General features: G+C 46.9%; 1 protein-coding gene across 1 annotated transcript; it reads left to right on the top strand.

The window, feature by feature from the left end:
* The first annotated feature begins 8,781 nt into the window (after window positions 1-8,781).
* Window positions 8,782-22,348, top strand: LOC119550479 (protein gooseberry-neuro). Its single transcript, XM_037859167.1, has 5 exons — window positions 8,782-9,079; window positions 9,258-9,571; window positions 13,873-13,984; window positions 21,179-21,772; window positions 21,843-22,348. Exons 1-5 carry the CDS (start codon window positions 9,022-9,024, stop codon window positions 22,133-22,135), a joined length of 1,371 nt encoding a protein of 456 aa, XP_037715095.1. The 5' UTR covers window positions 8,782-9,021; the 3' UTR covers window positions 22,136-22,348.
* The last annotated feature ends 182 nt before the right edge of the window (window positions 22,349-22,530 follow it).

The raw sequence follows: 22,530 nt of genomic DNA, 5'->3' as shown, positions 1-22,530 counted from the left end.
TTCAAATAGCAAGTGTTCAGCTCCTGCTTTATCTCCTCCGACGTCCCTGTGCGGTTCCACTCCAGTCGCTTTCGCATCGACCTGGACCAACTTTTCGATATATGTGCATTATCTGTTGGAAATAAATAGTCCCGACGACTCAGCTGGCGAAATACTTTTCACTCGTTGACTTTGGCATTTTTGTGGGAATTTTTTAATATTTTTTGCAAGCCAGCCGCGGACGGAAGGCCCGAAGGCAATGTATTTGCCTCGCTGTCGAACTGTACATTGCGGGTATCAGCTCATGTTGGAAAATTCATTTGCGAACCGGCAGGCAAACGGAAACGGCTTTCTGCGGCCAAAGGAATTGACTTGAGTGATGGCTTTAAAATGCTGCGGAATTCAATTTTCTTCCTTCAAAGGGGGCTGTCCGTGACTGGCAATTCCAATGGGGCTTTCCTGTATTGATACAAGTTACTCCCCAAAAGACTCTCTGGTCGGAAATAATTTTTCATAAGCGTCGTATATTAGGGGTAATGAAGAGCCCTCCAAAATACTGGACTAATGATTCCCAAAGCGCTCCCAATAAATATAGCTGAAAAATAACCACTAACGCCCATATGTCAGCTTAGCTGAAAGTCGCCGTGGGCAACAACAACAGCTGCTGGTGAAGCGGTGAAACAAGAAAACTAAATTAAAACTCAACCGCAACTGTTTACACAGCAAATGTTACCACAAATGGGCGGCTTGGCGGCTTGGGGCATCAGGGCCTCCGACTGACTCCAAGCTGAAATCCCAGAACGGCCTGAGCGGGAGATGATTAATTAAGGCGGCTACTTGGCAGAGGAGGATCGGGCGAACAGCTCGGACAGTTGGCCGGCGAGGTGAGAAGAGTAATATGTACAAATATATCACTCCTTCGGAGCGGTTAAAAACGAATTAATAATGTGTGATCGGAGGCCGCCCCCAAGAACGCGGAATGCCAGTTGGCGGATTCCAGAGGAAAATGCCCTAATTGCTGGCCGGAGGACGTGGCAGCCAATCAGGAGTGTTGTGCGGGCGGCCACGCGTACCTCCTGGATGACACGGCAAAGGCAAAGGATGCCCGAGGACCGCTTGACTTTGGATGGCTGCACAAAGAATGCCATTATGTGCATGATCTGTGGTTTCCCTTTCACCCCGCGCAGCTCCTTTGCGGCGCTTTGTCGGCAAGAGTGTGAACAGAGTAGGGGAGTGGAGTGAGCTGAGTTAGGGGAGGACACCCAAGCCGCTGGCCTGGACCGCCACCATCGATGTGTGAATTCTAACAGCCCGCGTCGGCGTTTCGTCGTAAATAATGCGTTTGAGATTCGGTCACAGTCGCTGAAATATACGGATTCCTTGGAACCCGAGGGCGAAAGCAGACGAATCGTCGAGAATGATGATCGAGCTGAAGATTGAGACGAACCTTAATTGCCCCCGGCGTAGCGCCTTCGATTATCGCATTCCTGTTAATTTCGGGCTGATCCTTGATTAGCACTCCGCTCGCCTTCTAATAGGGATATTAGGACGAACTGGATTCGATCTCCTGGACAGCCCGGCACTTCGTGTTGTATGGCGTCAAGCCATAAAATTCGTTTAACACCTGCGCGGCCCTGAGAGGTGTGATGTCAATGATTATAATTATAACGCCTAGCCACACTGCCACGTAAAAGAGTTTCGCCGACTCTGACCGACACGGAAAAATCGGGCGTCATGATCTGTACGTTCTTGTGGAGGGAGAGAAATCCACCGAAACGCAGACGACTTTGACCTGCGACCCGGTAAGCTTTTCAAAATAAATGCATTTTCGATCCACTTCAATTCCGGCTCTTCTCATCCGTATCCATGTCCGCGTGGAGAATAATTCATTTTTTATCACAACATGATTATAACTAATTTGACATTGAAATATTAGCATGTGCAGCCCCTAACTAGAGAAATCCCAGAAGAATCGTAGACAAAATAATCACGAAACGCAATCAATCCTTTACCGATGATGCAGATGACGAGACGGCCATACTTATAAGCTGCGGCCACCAAACATAAATAATCCGTAAAGGCAGGAATTTTCCTTTCCCTGCACACTGCTTTCCCGATTTGATTTATTTACCATAGTAAATATAAATGCATTCGAAATGCATTTTAGTTATGCACTGAGGCCGCCACCAATCTTCGAAATTATCATCTTTACTGCCATGTGAAAACGGAATATAAATAATTATCCACTGGTTTACAGTGCCACCGAAATCAGGGATTCGTGATTGCAGTTCTACTTTTAATTAAAAACGCATTTCTTCTCGTTCACTTCGAGTCTTCGGTTCCAGTTGCATCTCGAAATCGATTTGATACAATTTCAATTTTTGTTGATTTTTCCCAAAGTGACAATTGGGCTGCGTGATTTTCAATTATTCCCAGCTGAATCGATTCGTCAGTCGGCACATGTCAAAGTGGGGTACTGTGGCTCCCAAATCTCCGCGTCCATAATTGTGGCATCAAGTCCAGTTCCCGTTAAGCCGAGTGTAATGTCTCGTGCCGAGCTTTCCAGCTGCAATTTGAGCTGGCTTTGTGCGGAAGGTTTCTTTTCGGCGAGTGTGGAAAATTGAGCTGCATGTTATCTTCCGTTGATTTAATTAGATTTCGATTTGTTGCGCCATTTTCGCATTTAATTGATGTTAAGTTCTTGGAATCAAAGAGTACTTTTAAGCAGGTTTTGAAGATGCCGCCGACCAGATAATACAACTGTTACATTGTTCCGTATAACTTTCTGAAATCGTGATAAATTTTATATTAACTTGTGTTAGGAGAGCATTTGTGAGAACTCCAATAATCTGATAGTAAATTCTGCGAAAAATTTGGTTTTATTCCCACAAAACTTATTTTAGGGTACCTCCCCGCAAAAACATGAATATTCGATTCGAAAATCTGGAAATAATTTACTGTCTTTAGTGGGCGTCCAAATCAATTTGCAATAAGCGCCTAAGCGTCATTAGGTCGATTAACACATTAGGTATCATCATCTCCATTATCATTATCATCGCTTTATGCTAATTTCCCTGCTCAGATAAAACCCACGAAAATGCCGTGTCTCTGTTCCACCTTTAAGAGACTAATTTAATTAGCATAATTTGGCAACACCTTTTTCGGCTGTTGTGGCGACGCCTACTCGCCTACTGGCCCTCGAGCAGATGCGTATCTTCCGGATTGCCGGTTGATACTCGCTCGTATTTCTGTTTGTGCGTTTAGGCCAAAAAGCGCTGCTAAAGCGATTGGCAACGCCAGCGCAGGATATAGGCAGTCAGGAGTTGACTAAGTTGGCGTGTCAAATCGATCATTGGCACAGTTTGACAAGTCTATTTGGCTGGACAGGTCCGTGAAGCAGGAAACAAAACCTGGAGGACACACAAAGCCAGTCGCAGCGACCACCGGCAGTTTCGGTCTGGCCAAGTCCAGACGCTGAGTCGCCCAGTGGACAGGGACGGAGCGTAACACTTACGATTTGTAATGGCATCTAATCATGCGACAAAAAGAGGAAGATCGCATTTAGCAGTTCGGGACCTACCGCCGCCAACAGGTAGTCGCGATAGCTGGTGCAGCATTTTGCAGTTGGCAGTTGGCAGTTTGCGGTTCGGGTGTTAATGGTTTGTTAGTACACGGCGGTGTCCTTGCTCTCTCTCGTCCTTGACGCTCATAGGTACGCCCAACCAGCCCCCGTCAGACTCACCGCAATTATGACGCCTGTGGTCGTTGTGTTTGCGGTAATTTAGTTATCTTCCAGGACTGCATGCGATTTTCGCCGGAAATTGACAGTCGGCGGTCGAAAGCCACAGATCTTTGATTTAGCATGCACTGTTTAAAAACACATTCGGCAGCCTATAAGCTCTCTTTACTGCCAATGCCCAGCGATAAACACCCAGACAATACTATACTCTCGGCCCATAAATCTGCGAAAATCTGCCCAGTCCCGCTCCATCGATAGGCGGTTGCATGTTTAGCAAATTACTCAACAGCTGGACGGGGGATCCTGGCGGGGCGGGCGCGGGGCAGCTAGCCATTAAATAAATTATAACGAACTGCGCGCTGAAGAACGCCCCCCGCCTTTGGACGCTAAGCGGAATGGACATTGCCGCAAACAAATTGCTCCCTGCCAAGAGCTCTCCCCGCCATGTGGGAGACGACACGCAGTCTGCAGTTTTCGCGGACCAGGGTTCGGGATTGGGGCAGTGGGGCCACGGGCCACGGACCAGAAGGTGCAAGTCAGGATCGTGGAGAGGAGGATGCATGTGTCAGCAGCTTGCTCAAAGCAAATGCCGCTGGGAGTTTTCTTTTCGGGTGAGTTTTTAATTTATGTTATTGATGCGAAAGATATACGAAGATCACTGAGAGAAACCGGGATAAGAAAATCAAAAAAATCAATTCGCCTAGCAGCTGTTTCAAATATTTTCTCATCCAAAACCGAATGCACATCTGTGAGAGTGTGGGAAAATATTCAAAGATGCAAATGCGATATTTCGGTTAAGGTTGCACTTTGAATTTTGCGTGAGCAGTTAACGAACATCCACAAAACAGCGAAAAAGAGGCGAAATGAGTTACGGATTTGCAATCGCTTAAGTTGAGTGCCAATCTGAGCCGGCTCCAAACCCCAGTCATATAAACAAATGAACATATGTAAAATCCATGCTCGACAGCGGCCACGACAACTTGGGCCGACGCTGATGCTGATGTTTTTTACGACTTGACACAGAGTTTCCGAGGACAGACGAGGATGGGGATGGATGGGATGGGTCTTCCAAGTCTGCGGAGTCCGCAGTGACTGGACAAAGTGGCCGACAAAAGTCGGTCGGAGATCCGTGCGCTTCAAGCTTCGAGTTCGAGTGCGAGTGCGAGTTCGGCGGACTGCTGACTGAAATGGCTTTGAAGCGCACATTTGCCAAAGTGATCGTAAAAATGCCAAGCCAAATACCTTGAGCACGTCAAGCGCGGCAATTAAAATTGAACTTTTATGTTACAATGACATATAGCCCAGTCGCAGTCCCGGGTTGGCCCACGTCGGAGCGCCTTAGTGCTCAAATGAGATGCTGATGGGCGGCGGCGCAGAGTGGGGCGGGGCATGGGAGTGGAGTGGAAAGGCCATGCGTGTGAACGGGCAAGATCAAAGCTCGCGCCGCAGCCACGCACTTGCAACTGGGAAAAGGACGCAGCTAGCGTGCGAGCGAGCGGGCGATAGATCTCTTTCGGCTTCGGCTGGACAATCCCGTGCAGTTTGGTTTCACAATTTAATTGCAAATAAATTGAGTTTTTGGTACTTCATTTAAGCGAAACACGCTAAACCTTCCCGGCCGGCGGATCCATCAAAGTCGGCCGAGGATGTCTTTTTCGCCCTGCTCAAAGTTGGCTTTTACGAGACTCCCTTCCACAAGCCACAAAACTCTCGAAACGAATTGTTTGCATGAAATTAAAAGGGTTTCCTATTCAACTCGACGAAAGTGTCTTTTCAGGACTCTCTGATGGGACTGTGATGGTACAGCTTTGCTGTACCCCCGTCTCTCCTTCCTTCCTGGAAGAGCAATCGACAAATTCTCCCACTTGGGCCCGGGCATATAATGAGGTTCCGCTAACTGATCCATCAAAACTCCGTTAGGGAACTGTCAACAGATGCCCAGGAACTCAGTTAAAAACCGCCAGTAGCTGATGGTCAAACGGAAGGCAAAACAAACAAACTGGCGAGCCGACAAATATTGAACAATCGCATATGACAGATCGCCCGTCCATCTGGACCGGGCCCAGGAGGAGGACAAGTGAAAATTAGGCACACACACGCTCTTACTCACACTCGTTCACATCGAAGACAGTTGTCAAACAGTTTTCACTCCTTCATGCTAAATTTGCAAGGCAAACAAACGGCTTCGTTGGTCCCGCCGGACTCGGAATCGCCAGACCCAGTGGCAGTTCAAGGACGACGGAGGTGTCACAACGGCGGGGTGCCGCAAAGGACGGTGGCACAGCAAGTGGCGGGCCGGAGGCTGGGATATTTAGCTACTCGTTCGGGATTCGGTAGTCGTAGTCCTTGGCTCCCGCAATCGCCAGATGCCAGTGGACCGTTCTGGGAAGCCCTCACCTATTCATACGAGTGGGTAATAATTTTGAAGAACTCATACGTCCCCGTCCCCATGTCCTAATACGAGTTTCGAAGGAGGTTTACGATCTCGTGAGTTTGAATGAATTTGACTGTACTAACACTTGCCTTTTACGGCCCCTTGTAATGATCTATAGAACTAGTTTTATGTTTGCGCTGCTTGGCGACAAAATTTACAGCCCTCAGTAAATCACGGCTGTGCAGTGTGGCCAACATGTGCTCTGATTCAGAAGAAGAAGACGGTCCTTAGAATTTGGCACACAGTTTACTGCGATCATAAAATCCTGTCAGTAGCGTGGCACAGCCATTTCAAGGATTTGATACATGTTACAGGCATAGTCATTGATTTTTGAATCTCGTTTATGAAACGCTAATTGGAGGCTTTGTTGACGAAATATTAACTGGAAAGTGTCCCAAAGAGTGTGAACTGCAGATTTAACACGTTTTGTTTTTTTTGCTTCTCGACTTGTTCCAGAATGACCAGTTTTATGAGTACGTTATTAAAGAATTTCAGATGAATTGTCTTTGATCCGTTTCTCTTCGTTCCCTTTTTGAGCTGTGAATGATTTGCGTGAATTCAATTTTAAATATTTTTGAAATTCGAGTTTGGGGAAGAAGAACTCAAACTGGAAAACAGGAAGCCAATATGCCAAGACCACATTCGTAGGCGGCTTCCGTTTTACAAGGTCCTTAACAATTTCGTGGCCTTGGCTCCTTATCAAAAGTTTTGAAGCGGTCCTTGCCACGCATGAGGAGCTCCGATAATTGAAAACTGTCAATACGCAAATTAGAAAATTTGTCATGTTTATCGTGACCAAGTGCTTGTGGTCTCGCCTTGAGCACGGAAATGGGCGGAGACGCAATCAATTAATGCCCTGGCGGGAATGTCCTGTTTGGCTCATTTGCATTGCCAGTTCCATTTGCTGACGCAGATGAGGCACACCAGTGCATTCAAGTGCCTGGGAGTACGGGGTCCTTGCATAACGCTTCATTAGCATCGATTTTTATGCCGATTATCGGAGGGACTGCAGGTCGGCTTAGCAGTTCAATCCCACTTTAGAGCCCTGGCGTATTTCATCAGCCTGCCAGCTCATTCCGCTCAATTCGGTTCTGGGCCGAAGGATGCTGTAATATTTTTATAGATCAGAGATTTGCATGCTGCCTGCTGCCACAAATATACTCTCATACACACTCGCACAATGGGCGAAGGGCGGCCATTTTTGGTTCGAGTCCATCCCCCGTCCCTTTCTCGCCCTGTGGAAGCCAGATGCAGGCGGCATGTGCGTATCCTTAATATGCGTAAACTTCACGCTTAATTCTTTATATTATGATGATGTCCTTTCGCTGTTTTCGCTTTTGTTCGTTGGTTTTTCAATTTTTCAAAACTGCAGACCGTCCCAACTGTACCAGGTGTGACTTCCTCGGCCGTTAATGGCTGTTGATAGATTTTTATGTTTGTATATTGGTAATTGACTTTCCCAGTTCGGGGTAGAAGACTCAGGATGGGATTACCGACTAGCTTCAAGATCGACTCTTATGTTATCCTTCAATTACGAATACTATTCAACCAGCTAATGAGCTTTAAGCTAATCCTGAAGGGATCATTATTACATTACATTCCATTAATCAAAAGCAGATACTCCTGCCCACTAAGGAGGAATAAGGACAACGCGCAAGCCTTGACACGATTTCATCGCCGTAAACAAGCATGAGCTGAACATTGTGTGTGTTGGCAGGAGGGGATAAGCCAAGACGCTAAGGGAAGCCCGGTCCCCATAAACTTGGATGACAAAGAACTAGCCTAACTAGCCAGAAGCTGGCGAAGGGGGAAGAATGCAGCCGGGGAAGTGGCAGAATGGGATAAACATACATTGGGAACACACGACACGCCACTGTGGGTGCTAAAAATGCCAAAACCGGAACGATTGATAATGCGTCCTGGCCTGGGCAATGGTGCTGGGTCTGGGTTAGGGCTTGGTCTTGGTGTCCTGGGCCGCCGGCAGCCTTCACGGTTTAATTGGCTGCCGGCGACAAAATAAAAGTCATACAATTCATACAAAATGCTCGGGGACAGCTGCATTCTCGGAGTGATCAGGCGAGTGCCGGCGGGATGGGGGGTTGATATGCGGATCGATTATGGATGCGTTGCAATATCAAACGTCGGGCGAGCTGAGCCCCGAACCGCCCTGAACGAGCCCGGCCAATCAGGGTCTTCAGAGGCGTGGCATTAGCTCGATTAAAGCGCGGTCCGCTCGCCGGCGACTCGCTCTCTCCTTCTCTCTCTCTGGCTGTCTGGCTATCTGGCAGCGAAGTTTTGATCGTTGCCATATTGTGGTTGCCTTGGTTGTGGCGCCCGAGCAGGAATCAACCACCGAAGGGCGGGCGCGAAAGCTGCTCTCGCTCTCCTCCTGCCAGCATCTCCATCACCTCGGTTTGGTGGTTCGGTGGCTCGGTGGTGGCTCGGACGCGGAAACCAGTTTGTGGAGCGATCTCATTGTTCGTCCGTCTGCGGAGCAGTCGTAGTCATCGCCCGGCCCTCGTTAATTTATGCTCGCGCTTCTCTTTAGTTGCTTCGCAAGTCTCGTGCTGTTTGATCGCCGAAGCGCGCGTAATTCCAAGAAAAAATCCCGCTGCCTCACCACCGGGTCGAGAGTTGCAAAGTTCCGTCGGAATCGGAAGCTGGTTTGGCAGTGATGCAGTGCAGCCTTTGGGCCAACTTCCAAGTGATTACCCGCGAGTAACTACAGCCTCTGGGCCGTTGCAACCATAATTGTGCAATTGTATCGACTCTGATGCACAAATCTTAATCCAAAACCAAAGCGAGTTTGTTACACGGTTTAGCGTTATTTTAGATTCTAAGTTATCAATAAGCACAGTGGATTCGGACTATGGATATGTCCAGCGCCAACTCGTTGCGGCCCCTTTTCGCGGGGTATCCCTTTCAAGGTGAGCCGAAACAATCAGTAATATGGAACCTAGGCGTATGCCTAGCAAAAGAAAACTTTTTTTACCCTTTAAGAGAATCTTAATAAATAGGTTTCCTGATTATTTTAGTAACTGATAAATATATTTCCCTTATTGAGCCCACCACTATTCGTTTTCATTTGATCTTACTCGCCCGCAGGACAAGGTCGTGTGAACCAGCTCGGGGGCGTCTTTATCAATGGTCGCCCGCTGCCCAATCACATTCGCCTGAAGATCGTGGAAATGGCGGCCAGTGGAGTTCGGCCCTGTGTGATCTCCCGCCAGCTCCGCGTCTCCCACGGCTGCGTATCGAAGATTCTGAACCGATACCAGGAGACGGGCTCCATTAGACCCGGCGTGATAGGGGGATCCAAGCCCAAGGTGACCTCGCCGGAGATCGAAACGCGGATCGACGAGCTGCGAAAGGAGAACCCTGGAATATTCAGTTGGGAGATACGCGAGAAGCTGATCAAGGTGAGTGGCGATCTACACCTGCAGGACTGCAGGAAGCAATAAACTGTGCAAAAACAAAGGATGCAAGGATTTGACTAGACCCACCGGTAGCCTTAACCGCATGCCATTTTGTGCGGACAAATAGGGCCCAAATACAGACCAAATGCGAATCAGTTTACTTCCGTTTTCCGAAAAGTCACGTGGCAGACTCGGGCCGCCCGCTGGCTTTGTTATGGCACGTTGCCGACGACACCTACCGGCAGATACCTTTGCATATGCCGGCTGGCCAGTTGCACAGATGGCCAAATGGCCCAAGGACCCAGTTTGAACTTGGCCGCTCATTGACAATTTTGTTGTACAACGGCGACGACAAATTTTCGCATGCCACCCAAACCGTTAAGAAATCGATTAAACCATAAAGAGTCGGCTGACACTGCCGTTGTCGTTTTTCTTGTCGGCATCGATTGTGTTTTTATACCCGTTACTCGTAGAGTAAAAGGGTATACTAGATTCGTCGGAAAGTATGTAACAGGCAGAAGGAAGCGTTTCCGACCCCATAAAGTATATATATTCTTGATCAGGATCACTAGCCGAGTCGATCTAGCCATGTCCGTCTGTCCGTCTGTCCGTCTGTCCGTCTGTCCGTCTGTCCGTCTGTCCGTCTGTCCGTCTGTCTGTCCGTCCGGATGAACGCTGAGATCTTGGAAACTATAAGAGCTAGGCTATTGAGATTTGGCGTGCAGATTCCTGAGCTTCTTACGCAGCGCAAGTTTGTTTCAGCAGAGTGCCACGCCCACTTTAACGCCCACAAACCGCCCAAAACGGTGGCTCCTACAGTTTTCATGCTAGAATAAAAATTTTAACTGAAATGTATTGTTCTCATCAATACCTATCGATTGACCCAAAAAAAGTTTGCCACGCCCACTTGAACGCCCACAAACCGCCCACAAACTTCAAAAAATCGTAAATATGATCGCGGATATCTCGGAAAATATCAAAGATAGAGAAATGGGATTTCAGATTTAGATTCCGTAGGCTTGAGCGCAGCGCAAGTTTGTCACGCGAATATGCCACGCCCACTCTAACGCCCACAAACCGCCCAAGCCTGTGGCGCCCACAATTTTCATGCTAGATAAAAAATTTTAACTGAAATGTATTGGTCTTGTCAATACCTATCGATTGATTTAAAAAAAACTTTGCCACGCTCACTCTAACGCCCACAACGCTTAAATCTGTCTACCGCCGGTAGGTGGCGCATTTGCTGCTTGCATATCTCCATTTTCCTTTGGTCCCTTTAGCTGAGTAACGGGTATCTGATAGTCGAGGTACTCGACTATAGCGTTCTTCCTTGTTTATCCTTGAGGCGACAAGGTGCAAAAAGAGAATATTTTTATCTGTATTTTGCTTACGGGACATCGCTCCAAACTTCCTGTGTGATGTGCCGCATTGAGGGGCGGAAACAAGGCCCACACTAAAAGTAATCGGAAGTTTGTTTTGCAAGTCCCCACATAAATTCATTGGGTGTATCTCAACCCACCAGTTTAACTTAATGCATGTCACGTTTTAATGGACAATTTCCAAATCTAACAAAAACAAATTGTGCGACATCTTTCTCGCCATGCATCCTCTTTAATATGTCGCTTCACAAACCTTGTCACCTTTGCCCATACTGGCATACTTTTTAGCCTCACATTAGAGTAAAACTTGAAAGATGAGCACACATGCCCACACCTTGAGCTGGGAGGCAAAAGCAAAGTCCAAAGGGGAAGTTATGTTTAAGCTTTTGACTGAACCTACGCCAATATGGCTCATTCACTGAGACCAGCTGTCTGGCTAAAAGTTCGATTTCGGCATACTGCCTACTGGCCGGGGCAGTCCTCCGATCCACGCCCGGATGGATGGATGGATGGATGGATGGCCCTGTGACGGCTGTCTTGGCGTTGTTTTCGCCTCTTGGCGAGATTGCTCGAGAGTGCAGGGGAGGGCGAAAGATCCATGCCAGCATTCGTGTTTTCATGCGCCAGCCTCTTTTGGCGGCTCTCGTCTCGCTCTTTATTTGAAGCCGCAATTAGCCACACTTTATGTGGCGATAGGACTCGGGCGACCATCGATACGATCGGACAACGGATCAGAGTTGGCATCACTTCATTCCATATCCGTGGGATGAGCACTTTGTATGTGCACAGAAAGAAATTCATTTTCATTTTTCATTTTCAAGAATAAAAATATAATAAACACAAAAGTATATTTGTTTTGCGCAGGCACAAAATTTAAATTCTGAGTTTCAACTTCACCATCTGAAACATTTTTTTTCTGTGCTTTTTGTTTTGCTCTGTTTGCGCTGGCTTGGCGAGGCAGTAGGCGTAAAAACTGCCTCCAGGTGAGCTTCACGCTTAATTAGAATACGCTTTGGGCATCTCTCCTGCTTCGATTTCATACCTGGTCGCGATTGCCCCTCCCTATCTTACAGATACGACTTGCTCAGTGGCTCAGTGGTTGATCCACCGACGATCGTGATTGATTTCAGCGGTTGTTATTGCACATTGGATTTGGTTCAGGAATGGCCGGTCTTTTGCATAAGTCCCAATCGTGTTTTCCTATTCATCCTTGGGGCTCCGTCTCCATGTTTATTCATTTGACCCGATGACAAACTGTTTGTTTCCAAGAAATTTTATTATTTAAAAACACACAGCGCACCTGTCACTCAAACAAGAAGCTAGCAGAGACCAAAAATGTGAGGTAGATAATATTTAGAAAAAGAGCGCAGCAAAGTTTGGTCAAGACTAAAGCGCAGTCAAGTGTCAATCCAACTGTCAACTAATTAATTAAATTTCAATTGAAATTGTTAACCCAGAACCCAGTCGGAGGCAAAATTGTATCGCGCAGTCGGGGGCTCGACCGCGATCGAGATCGGGATTGGAATTGAAATTGGGATTGGGATTGGGATCCAGTTGTCAGTTGCCCCAAGATAAGCCGTCACACATTCCAGCCGAACAACCGGTACGGCGGGCCCCAGCCGGAGTCTCAGACCGAGCACAAGTCATAAATAACGCAACAAAGTCCAGTTGAAAATCAAAACATATTTCTGTTGTTGTCTCCATGACACATTCAATAGAAATAGGAGCCAGTAGCCAGAAGACCAACACCAGTTAGCCAGACGGTCTGCGGCAGCACTCCCAGCTCTCCAAACACTCCAGACTGGACAAAATGTCAGTTTCGGTTTCCGTGCCCGGCGTCTTGTCTTGTCTGGTCCCTGTCTTGTCTATGAGGTGCCAGTTATGCCACCTTTGTTAGCCGGGGAATTAACCACAGCTCAGATTGGCGGGAAGGGGTCCCCGCACCGCGATAATTTCGTTAGTGGAAAAATATTATTATTAATCATGAAAATGTTTGCGGCACATGCCACTCCATTTGAGCAGCGACTGACGCCCGGCCACCGGACAGACGAGTACTCCGACGCTGGGTCAATCTCCGTCCACCGGCAGCCAGCCTCCAGAGCTGGGATCCCAATCCCATATATGACGTTCCGTCGCACAGTTGCGCTTCGTTGTGCAGCGATTTGCGTGAGCCTGGAGTTAATGTTGAAGTCGACATGTCGCTCTAATGAAAACTGACAGTTTTCGGTTTTCTGCCATGGGGAACGGTTTGGGGGATTGATTTGGGGCTTGGATGTGTGTTCTTTCCTTTTAAACACTAGCTCGAAAACGGTGTTCCTGCCCTTAGCGCCATTCGCGATGCGCCAGAGATCGAATTTTATTCTGGAAAACTACAGCCTTCTGCGTCTGAGAGAAAGCTTAACTTTGCATGTGGGAGATTAACTTCACGCTTGCAATTTCTCGCAATTTGTTTTCAATTCCCGCAGCGGTCTCCCGCCCGATTTTGTACAATCTCAGCACTTGTCTCGCCTCTTGACACAACACGCGACACAATCGCAGGGCAAACGCACAGATAGAGATAAATTCTCATGGCTGGCCTAACTCTCGGCTTGACATTTCCCTAATTGGATTACCAGCCGAAGTTCGTGAGAGGGAAGTAGGCCCAAAGACAGCTACATGAAAATTGTCCAAACACAAAAGCTGCCCGGCGACTGTAGCATTAGTGTCAGAGCTTTCCAGTTCCTGGTCCCCAATAAGATCGACCGTCGGAGATGGAAATTCTTTAGGCAGCCAACAGTAGCGCCCAGAAATATTTATCAGGCCTTATCTTAATTCAAATTGGGTAATTTATTTTCTTGGAATCCGTTGACCAATACTCATTACAGTTAACAGAGATAACCCGAAATATAACACGATTCCTAATTGAATAACTTTCTATAAATACAGGAGGGCTTTGCGGATCCCCCGTCAACGTCATCTATCAGTCGCCTATTGCGGGGAAACGATCGAGGCAGCGAAGATGGTCGGAAGGACTATACTATCCATGGAATTCTTGGAGGTAAGAAAACCCAGATTGCTACGATACACGGTAGAGAACCTATTTGGGAACGGGCTCGGGGGATCTTGCTGTGAAAATCACCGATCATTTATTTGATAATTTCGGAAAATCATCATCAAATCATTTGTACCTCAAATCAACAAACTGGTGTCGGCACCTTGGCTTTGATCGTCTTAGAACCAGCGACTTAAACTTAAATAAAAGCCGCTCGGAATGGGAAAGAAAAGACTACAATGGATCTTGCTAGCCATACGATAACGATCTCGATCGCTTGTTGGCCATACACAACCGAAATAGGTGTAGATGATGACACCTGAGAATCAAAAGTACACAAGTCCGAGATTCTTTTGCCACAACCCAGACCCAGCTAATAACCCTACGTTTCACTGCCTGGCGTGAGATTTCGGTATGCCCCTCGCCTTGCCCCGATGATCGGAGCCAATAATCAGGCTGAATATGCATAGTCATTCGATAAACGACCGGCGGGGTCAAAGCGGTGGTCGTCCAGCCAAAGAGCTTGATATTCTCTTGCGTATGCGTTTGAGAAATCGGGAGGAAAATTGTTTTTAATGATCTCTCGGTACATCGTTAGACGCATTCTGCAACGAACTTGCCTTTTCCAATTAGGACCGAACTCCTTTGATATGTTTGCTTTTTCATATTGCTGATTTTGCCGATATCCTCTGATATTTGCCGACCTCGTACTGTCACAACAAAAATCCCGCCTTACAATAGCCCGCTGGGGTTTCCCTAAGATGTCACCTTGGCCTCGTCTCTATGAATGCATACAAGCCGACAATGACTCTGGATTGCATTCCATCAATGGACGTTGTAGGTCAGGTCCAGAGACCTTGAAGGAAAGTCATGCGCCCTGTTGTTTGTTTTCTATCATTGTAGCGCTGTATGAAAATGGCACTCACAGGTGAAATGCTCAGAGGAGTTGATGTTATTGCAAAATTTGATATGATTAATACTTATACTTCACCTCCCTACTATTTAATCCCCTCTTCTAAAGTTACCGTGAAGCACCTGTATGTCAAAGCTATTTAACTGGTACCGGAATCATACAAATACATATAAAAACTCACTAAGCATAATCTACACAGCCCCGACACCAGGGTAATCATTATGTTGTCGAAGCGTATAATAAGCACACGCCCTCCCATCATCATTGATTCCTCTGGCCCCACCCGATCCCCGGGTCCATCTCCATCCCAGTGCCATTATTATTATAGCTGGTCGGGCAGAAGTAGCAGCCAGCTCACAATCACAGCCCCAATCGGAAAGGCTGCGCAGAGACACATCCCGAGTGGAACTGGCCAGACCCCAGCTGTGTTGGAATCTTTGGGATCTGGGATCTGGGACCTGGGATAACAAAGTCGGTGCCGTTGCCTGTAATCAACGCCTTCTTTGCCGGCGACTGAATGATTCCTGGCCCTCACCTGCAGACGCCGAAAATAAAATTATGCATTATTAAATATGTTTCTTCATCTTTTGTTTCGCGTATAATTTCGTTTGATTTGGATTTTGAACAATTTATACAACTGACGCTGGCTCCACGTCCGTCTTCTTTTCCCACTCGCAGTGTCTTTCCCAGACCCATCCCGAGCTTCCCCGGCCACAAAGCCCTAGTGTCGCTGACTGTGTTTACCGGCGGCTCGCTTTGATCTCGCAAATACCGAAAAATCGATGGAAATATATGAAATACCCAATAATAGCTGAATTTACCCAAAAAAGAAAGAGAAATTGTGTGGGGGCTACTGAAATAAGTTAGGTGACAATGGTGCTCTTATAATTTTTCATCAAAACCACACAAAATGAGTAGACCAAGGTGGTTATTAAGAGCATTGATAGCAGTCAAGCGATGTCGATGGAAATGCTCAGCTGAAAACCAATTTAAATTGTATTATTTCAGAAAATAGAAGGTGTGAGAAAGGGTGAGACATCGGACGAACTAAGTTATAATTCAAATGCGGCCATGTTTGAGCGGCTTTCCGAAATAAGCGGCCAAATCACCAATGGCAATTATTTGGAATCGGTACCTCTCCGCTTCTCAGTAATCTCCAGCTTGATAAACATTGATCCCCACGCCCCGACGAAAACACAACAAACACACCGCTAAACGCTTGCAACGCCTCCGCTTAGCGGCCTGACAATAGCCAAGCTGTCTGATTCGGAGCCCAAAACCTCGACTGATAAATACGCGTGCGATTTGTTTTATTTAGTGCGATCCCTGGGCAACCCGGCCCACTCAAAGAAAGAAAGTGACGCAAAACAATGGAATCAAATGGCAAAACACCGCAAGAAGTCAACGGCGAAAGAAGAAAGGCCGAGCAGAACACTTGTGGCAATTAGTGGCCAGGACAAAGGCATCAAGAGATGCCGCCGTGGGAATGGACAGCGATATTTACAAAATACTCTCCCCCAACCCAAGGATCCAGGACCAGACAATGCGGCAGCCAGGCAAGGGCTGATCCAGGACGAGTCCAAACACAAACAGGTTCAATTATTTGCAAAAAAACGAAGGATATGGAAAATGGCTATGGCCGAAGGACGAAGACAAACGGACGCCGCCCGAACGATCCTGTTATGGGAGTTCACACCTCCTCTAATGATTCGCAACGGGATGTCAGAGGGAGACAGAGGACCGGAGAGGAGCATTCTTGCAGTGTCACATGACAAATGACTGCGAGGCGAGGGAGGCACCTCGGCAACTCGGCGGTGATTGCGCAAAAATACCCTATCCTTGCCTGTGCGGTCTCTAACCCGCAGCACCGACTTCGGAGCTGACCCTATCTCACACATATGGCCCGATGATCCAGTGGTTGGCTCATTTGTTCGACTCGAAAACCCATTAAAATCGTTCATGCCCGAAAAAAGTGTCAACGTAACAAAAGCATCGCCTTGACTTCAAATGCACCGATCTTGAGCGGCTTCTTTAATGCCCACCAGGGTGTCCTGGAGCGTTCTGTTTGATCTCATTGTGGCCCGGATCGTCTCGGTCCGACTTTCGTATGTTTTCCGCCGCCTCGATGCACTGCAGCGCCCCCGACCGAGTCCGTCGTTCGTGTTGATGAGTTACAAAATATTTTATTAACGTATTATCACACTTTAACCGACTTCTCTGTCCCGCTCCCTCTGGGGCTCTCTGTCTCTGTCTCCGTCGCTCCTTCTCTTTCGTTCTTGCCGCCGCGGCTGTTCATCTGGGATTTGTTTTGATCAAGTGTTTGTATGCATTGTTATTTAAATTAGTTTCATTTCATTCTGGCCCGATACCGAGCTCCTTCGATTTCGATGATTACGTTTCTTTTGCCGCCGGATTATGATTATAACTAATTTTAGTCCCTTTCTTACCATCCCGTGGGGGAGAGCCATGTCAGCCGCTTCGACTTTTGTAAATTAGTTTAAATGGATCCCAATGGGAATCATTTGCATTTTAACATAGTATTTAGTGGACTTGAAATGGGTTAACCTTTCCACGGTGTGGGCGTTGCTAGCATGTTTTTGTGGTTTAATTACTTTGAACTCAATAAAATATGAGAGAGACATAAATGCCAATGTATAGAAAACGTGTTTCTCGGTCTGAAGAAAATTACAAATAAGATTGCAATGTGTCCAAAGACTTCAGTTAGAAGCATTGAGCACTACAAAAATATTTAATGCAGAAAATAAAAGTCAAGTCAAAACGGTTTAAGAAAAATTTCTTTGGTTTCAAGTACCAAAACGTACAGTTGCTTAATATATGATTTTAAATTGAATGTATTTCTTAAGCAATATTTTTTCATCCTCAAAATTAAATGAAATTCCTATCAATTGTCATCGTATTAAGTAGTGGCCATGATAACTCCCATGACAAAAAAAAAGAAATCCGTAATTATTTTTATACCCTTGCAGAGGGTATATTGATTTCAGTCAGAAGTTTGCAACGCAGTGAAGGAGACGAATCCGACCCCATAAAGTATATATATTCTTGATCAGCATGACTAGACGAGTCGATCTAGCCGTCCGTTTCTACGCAAACTAGTCTCTCAGTTTTAAAGCTATCGGGCTGAAACTCTTCCAAAAGTCTTATATCTTTTGCAGGATCGGACAACTATATCTTATAGCTCCCATAGGAATAATCGGAAAAAAAAAATTTTTTTAATTATATCTTTGGTTTTTTTAGCTTATAACCTCCTAAGCTTGGAAATAACATTTTTTAATTAGTTTTGTATTTTGAATTACATTTTATCGAAATCGGACGACTATATCATATAGCTGCCATAGGAACGATCGGAAAATTGGTGGAAAAATAACATGAATCAAATTATAGCTTCGGTGTTTTTTGACATATTATCTTATACTATTGGGAATATCATTTTATGTGTTTTTAAATTTAATAATTATAGCTGCAAGGGTATATAAGCTTCGGCTTGCCGAAGCTAATTTCCTTTCTTGTTTTGTAATAGAATTAAAATACTTAATTCTTTAAACAGCTTCAGATGTAAACGTAAAGGTTTCTGCAACAGCAAAAGAAAGTTAACTTATGTTCTTAATATATATTTGGCACATTGCCTTGTTACTTTTTATAATAAATTAATTCTAATATTGAATGAAATCAATTTAAAAAGTCATACTGTAGAACTTATCTTATTTTAGCTTTCTACCAATATATAAGTTTGGTTTATAAAACTCCCGCCACATTCCATCCTCGGTGTGCGACGCAGCGCTTGTTAAACTTAGCGCATATAAGCGGCATTACTTTTAAAGCTCCTGTAATCCTTTTGCTGACATGAATCTTAAGACACGAATCTTAAGACTTAAAAAACAACATTCGTCGGAATCGAGCCGCACCGAAATGAGCTGAGTTGAGCTGGGCTGGGTTACCCCTTTGGCCGGGCCCAAGTCAATGTCACATAGTCCGAGGCCTTTCAAATCCCGAATCTGTGGCTCGGCAACGGAGCTTGCGTGTCTCCAACTGACATCTGACAGCCGAGCGTAGGGGATCCCCTGTCCCCCAGCCCCCCGCAGGGCTTTTCAATTGCAGGTCGCACTGCCAGGCATTTGTACATATCGCCCTGCTTTGCATTAGATGCACCAATTTAAATCAGGGGGTCAGTGTCAGGGTTGTTGATTGATGACAGTGCTGGGGCTTTACTTCACCTCCCCATAAATATCTATCCGAACATGAAAAAGAACAGAGCAGATTGATCTTTGCCACAACTGCGATGGAGGCCGTGCAGCGATTGTCCATCAAAGGTGATTGGGCTCCAAAAATAGATACTCACAAGAAAGACTGGGGAAAATGACCGCTTGCCTTTTGCACTTTGCCACACAAGGGCCGGTTCCTGAAGTGCGAGTACTACCTGCTGTTCGAAAACACAACCCTAACGTCGTCAAAAATGATGGAATACCTGCCCAGATTACGAAACCGCAGCAATTTATCAAAGCCCAGGGCCCCAAACGCTTTTCCACGGCGACCAGTCACCGAAAAGAAAGCCCAAAACTCAAAGAGCTCCACAGTAGCCAAAGTGGTGCCCTGCCGTTGTCGGTGCTGGTGCCAAAATAAAAAGGCTTTTGTCCTCGACGCTGCTGGATTGTTTTCTCCCCGGACCGCCAGTGTTGCCGACTCTCTTTCGCATATGGGCGCTATTGATGGGCAAGTAGCAACAAATTAATAAAATGTTTAACATTTAAAAACTAATTGATTTTTCTGCCTTCCACCTTTCTTGGTGTCGTTTCTTTGGCCGCGTTGCTTTGTCTTCTTGCCCTGGTATCCATCCACCATCCGCATGCACGGCTTCTGCAGCTCCACTCCAGGAGCCCGACCCCTTATTTCGTATAATTAAGTTTTATTGTTTCGTGTGTTGAAAGATTAATAGTCCGACTTCTGTATTTTATCATTCACATCCATTCGTTTTCATTTAATACGCATGTGAACTTTTCGATTTCTTTATTGGACCACAGGCCGAACTAAACAGTGGGCGTTCCGCGCTCAGAGTTTTTTCTGAGGTTTTACCTGAGGGGATTTTGGGTGTGGCCTGTTGGTTGCCGAAGCTCATAAGCGTGCCGAAAGATTCTTTTACAGTTAGCGGTTTCAAAAATAAGTTTTGGCCAATCCGATTTTGAAAATTTGCATACATGGCAGATGGGTATTACTTTTTTAAGTTATGATAATAGCTCAAATCGCTTTGACGGACTTTTGGAAACTCAGAAAAAATTGATGGAGGTCCTATTCAGAGAATCATACTCTCACATTGTGAACTCCCAAGAGTCGCAGTCGAAAAGGGAACAGGAAGTAATATAAATCGTGAGATCAATTAATAACTTCACTTGACAGACCGGAAAAGATTAGCGCCCTCACACTGACCGCAACAGCCTCGGTTCCTAACTATCTCAACTGCACAAGAACCCTTGAGTTCAGGACAATGGACGATAAATTTAATCGAAAACAAAGTATTTCCGCTCCAAAGGCAGGCACACAAACAAAACGGTCACAGCGAAATCAGGATACTCTTGATCCTATTTTGAAAAATGAGCTTGTGATCTTGTTGAATAATTCCCACAAGGGATGCCGCTTCTCCGCTTTGATCCTAGACCGATGGGGCTGTGACTTTATTGTGTAATGAGCTCTCCAAATAATTTGGCACGGCCGTGTGGCTGCTCCGCCTCACGCCGCGCTTCAAGCCCGATTGCCAATGACGGCGGCTTTCCCCATTTCCCTTTCGTAAACAGATGCCGAAGTTAATTGGCGCACTCCTCCATGGCCGCTGACAACTTGCCGATCATCTTCTTGTGTAACGTGATATATTGTGTCACTTGTCAATGCTGTGACTTTTACGAGCTGCCTGCGGCAACGCCCCCGTCACCCAGTCCGCAGCCAGACCACTGGATCTGGCCTTCTGTGGGATCGTCGGTGGCTTTGACAGATTTGTTGCGCTCCCTGACGTCTCAATTAATATGCAATGGCGCGCAGTGAACGTCGACTCCCATTCAAATGGAGCTGGGGCCGCGAGTCGATCTGGGGGTTACTCGATCGCCGGCGATCCACGTCGGTGGCCCTGTTCATTGAGTCCGGAGATCAAACCGCCGAATGTGATTCAGTTTCGAGAGAACCAAAGGGCGTGGAAAATTTTATGGCTTCCTACGAGGCGTTAATAATTTTAGTTGCCTTTCAATAAAGACCCGATCCCTTTCCCATCGCTCTCGTTTCAGGCCGCGACTCTGACATAAGTGATACGGAGTCGGAGCCTGGGATTCCGCTGAAACGCAAACAGCGTCGCTCCCGCACCACCTTCACCGCCGAGCAACTGGAGGCCCTAGAGCGAGCCTTTGCCCGCACCCAATATCCGGACGTTTACACCCGGGAGGAGCTGGCCCAGACCACGGCCCTGACCGAGGCTCGCATCCAAGTGTGGTTCTCCAACCGAAGAGCCCGTCTCCGCAAGCACTCAGGAGGCTCGAGCTCCGGTCTATCGCCCATGAACAGTGGCAGCTCCAGTGTGGGAGTGGGCGTTGGACCCAGTGGGGCGACGGCGCCTCTGGGCTTCGGCCCCCTGGGCGTAGGCTCTATGGCAGGCTACAGTCCTGCGCCGGGAACCACCGCAAATGGAGCCGGCATGAACGAGGGAGTTCACCACGCCGCCCATGCCCCCAGTTCCCATCACAGTGCAGCAGCGGCTGCTGCGGCGGCGCACCATCACACCCAGATGGGTGGCTACGACTTGGTCCAGAGTGCGGCGCAGCACGGATTTCCCGGAGGCTTTGCTCAGCCGGGACACTTTAGCAGTCAGAACTACTACCATCAAGGTGGGTGTCCTCTCGAAATATATTCAAGATTATATCCTAATCCAACCCCTTCTTCTTTCTCCCATTCCAGACTACTCCAAGCTGACCATTGACGACTTCTCCAAGTTAACCGCCGATAGCGTCTCAAAGATCTCGCCCTCGCTTCACCTGAGCGACAACTACTCGAAGCTGGAGACCCCCTCGAACTGGCAGGCCGCCTACCACCTCAACCAGTCGGCGGTGGCCGCCGCCAACTACAATGCCCACGTGGCCCAGCACCAGCTGAATGACTATGCCGCTGCAGCGGCCCACGGAAATGCGGCGGCCGCTGCTGCCTACAACCACCCTCTGCCGGCGCAGGGTCAGGCCAAGTACTGGTCATGAGGTAATGGATCGTCGTTTCGCGAGCGAGAGCCATTACATTTTCGCGTTAGTTTTATGCATTTCAATTATCAGCAGAGGCACATGTAGATGTTAGGCAACTATTTAAACCCGCAAACGTGAATATGGAAAATATCGGCTTGGCTATAATTTAGAATTACTTCGCTTACTGCATGTGCATTACATGGCTTTTATAGGCGCATTAAGGCTGGCAACGTTTCCATACAAGCATTATGAACATATAGCTAGATAACAATGTATATTTATTAACCTAAGTAATGAGAAATTGTTGAGTACAGTACGAAAATTGGATGTGAAAGGTACATCTGAGCGTTGAGTTTGCAAAAACAAAAGGCGACTCTTGTAAATCGTAGTGATCAAAAAAATAATAAAAGTAT

The sequence above is a fragment of the Drosophila subpulchrella genome, chromosome 2R, assembly GCF_014743375.2.
Source record: "Drosophila subpulchrella strain 33 F10 #4 breed RU33 chromosome 2R, RU_Dsub_v1.1 Primary Assembly, whole genome shotgun sequence".
Lineage (NCBI taxonomy): Eukaryota > Metazoa > Arthropoda > Insecta > Diptera > Drosophilidae > Drosophila > Drosophila subpulchrella.
Note: the sequence above shows the minus strand (reverse complement) of the source record. Positions and strands in the feature narration are given on the sequence as shown.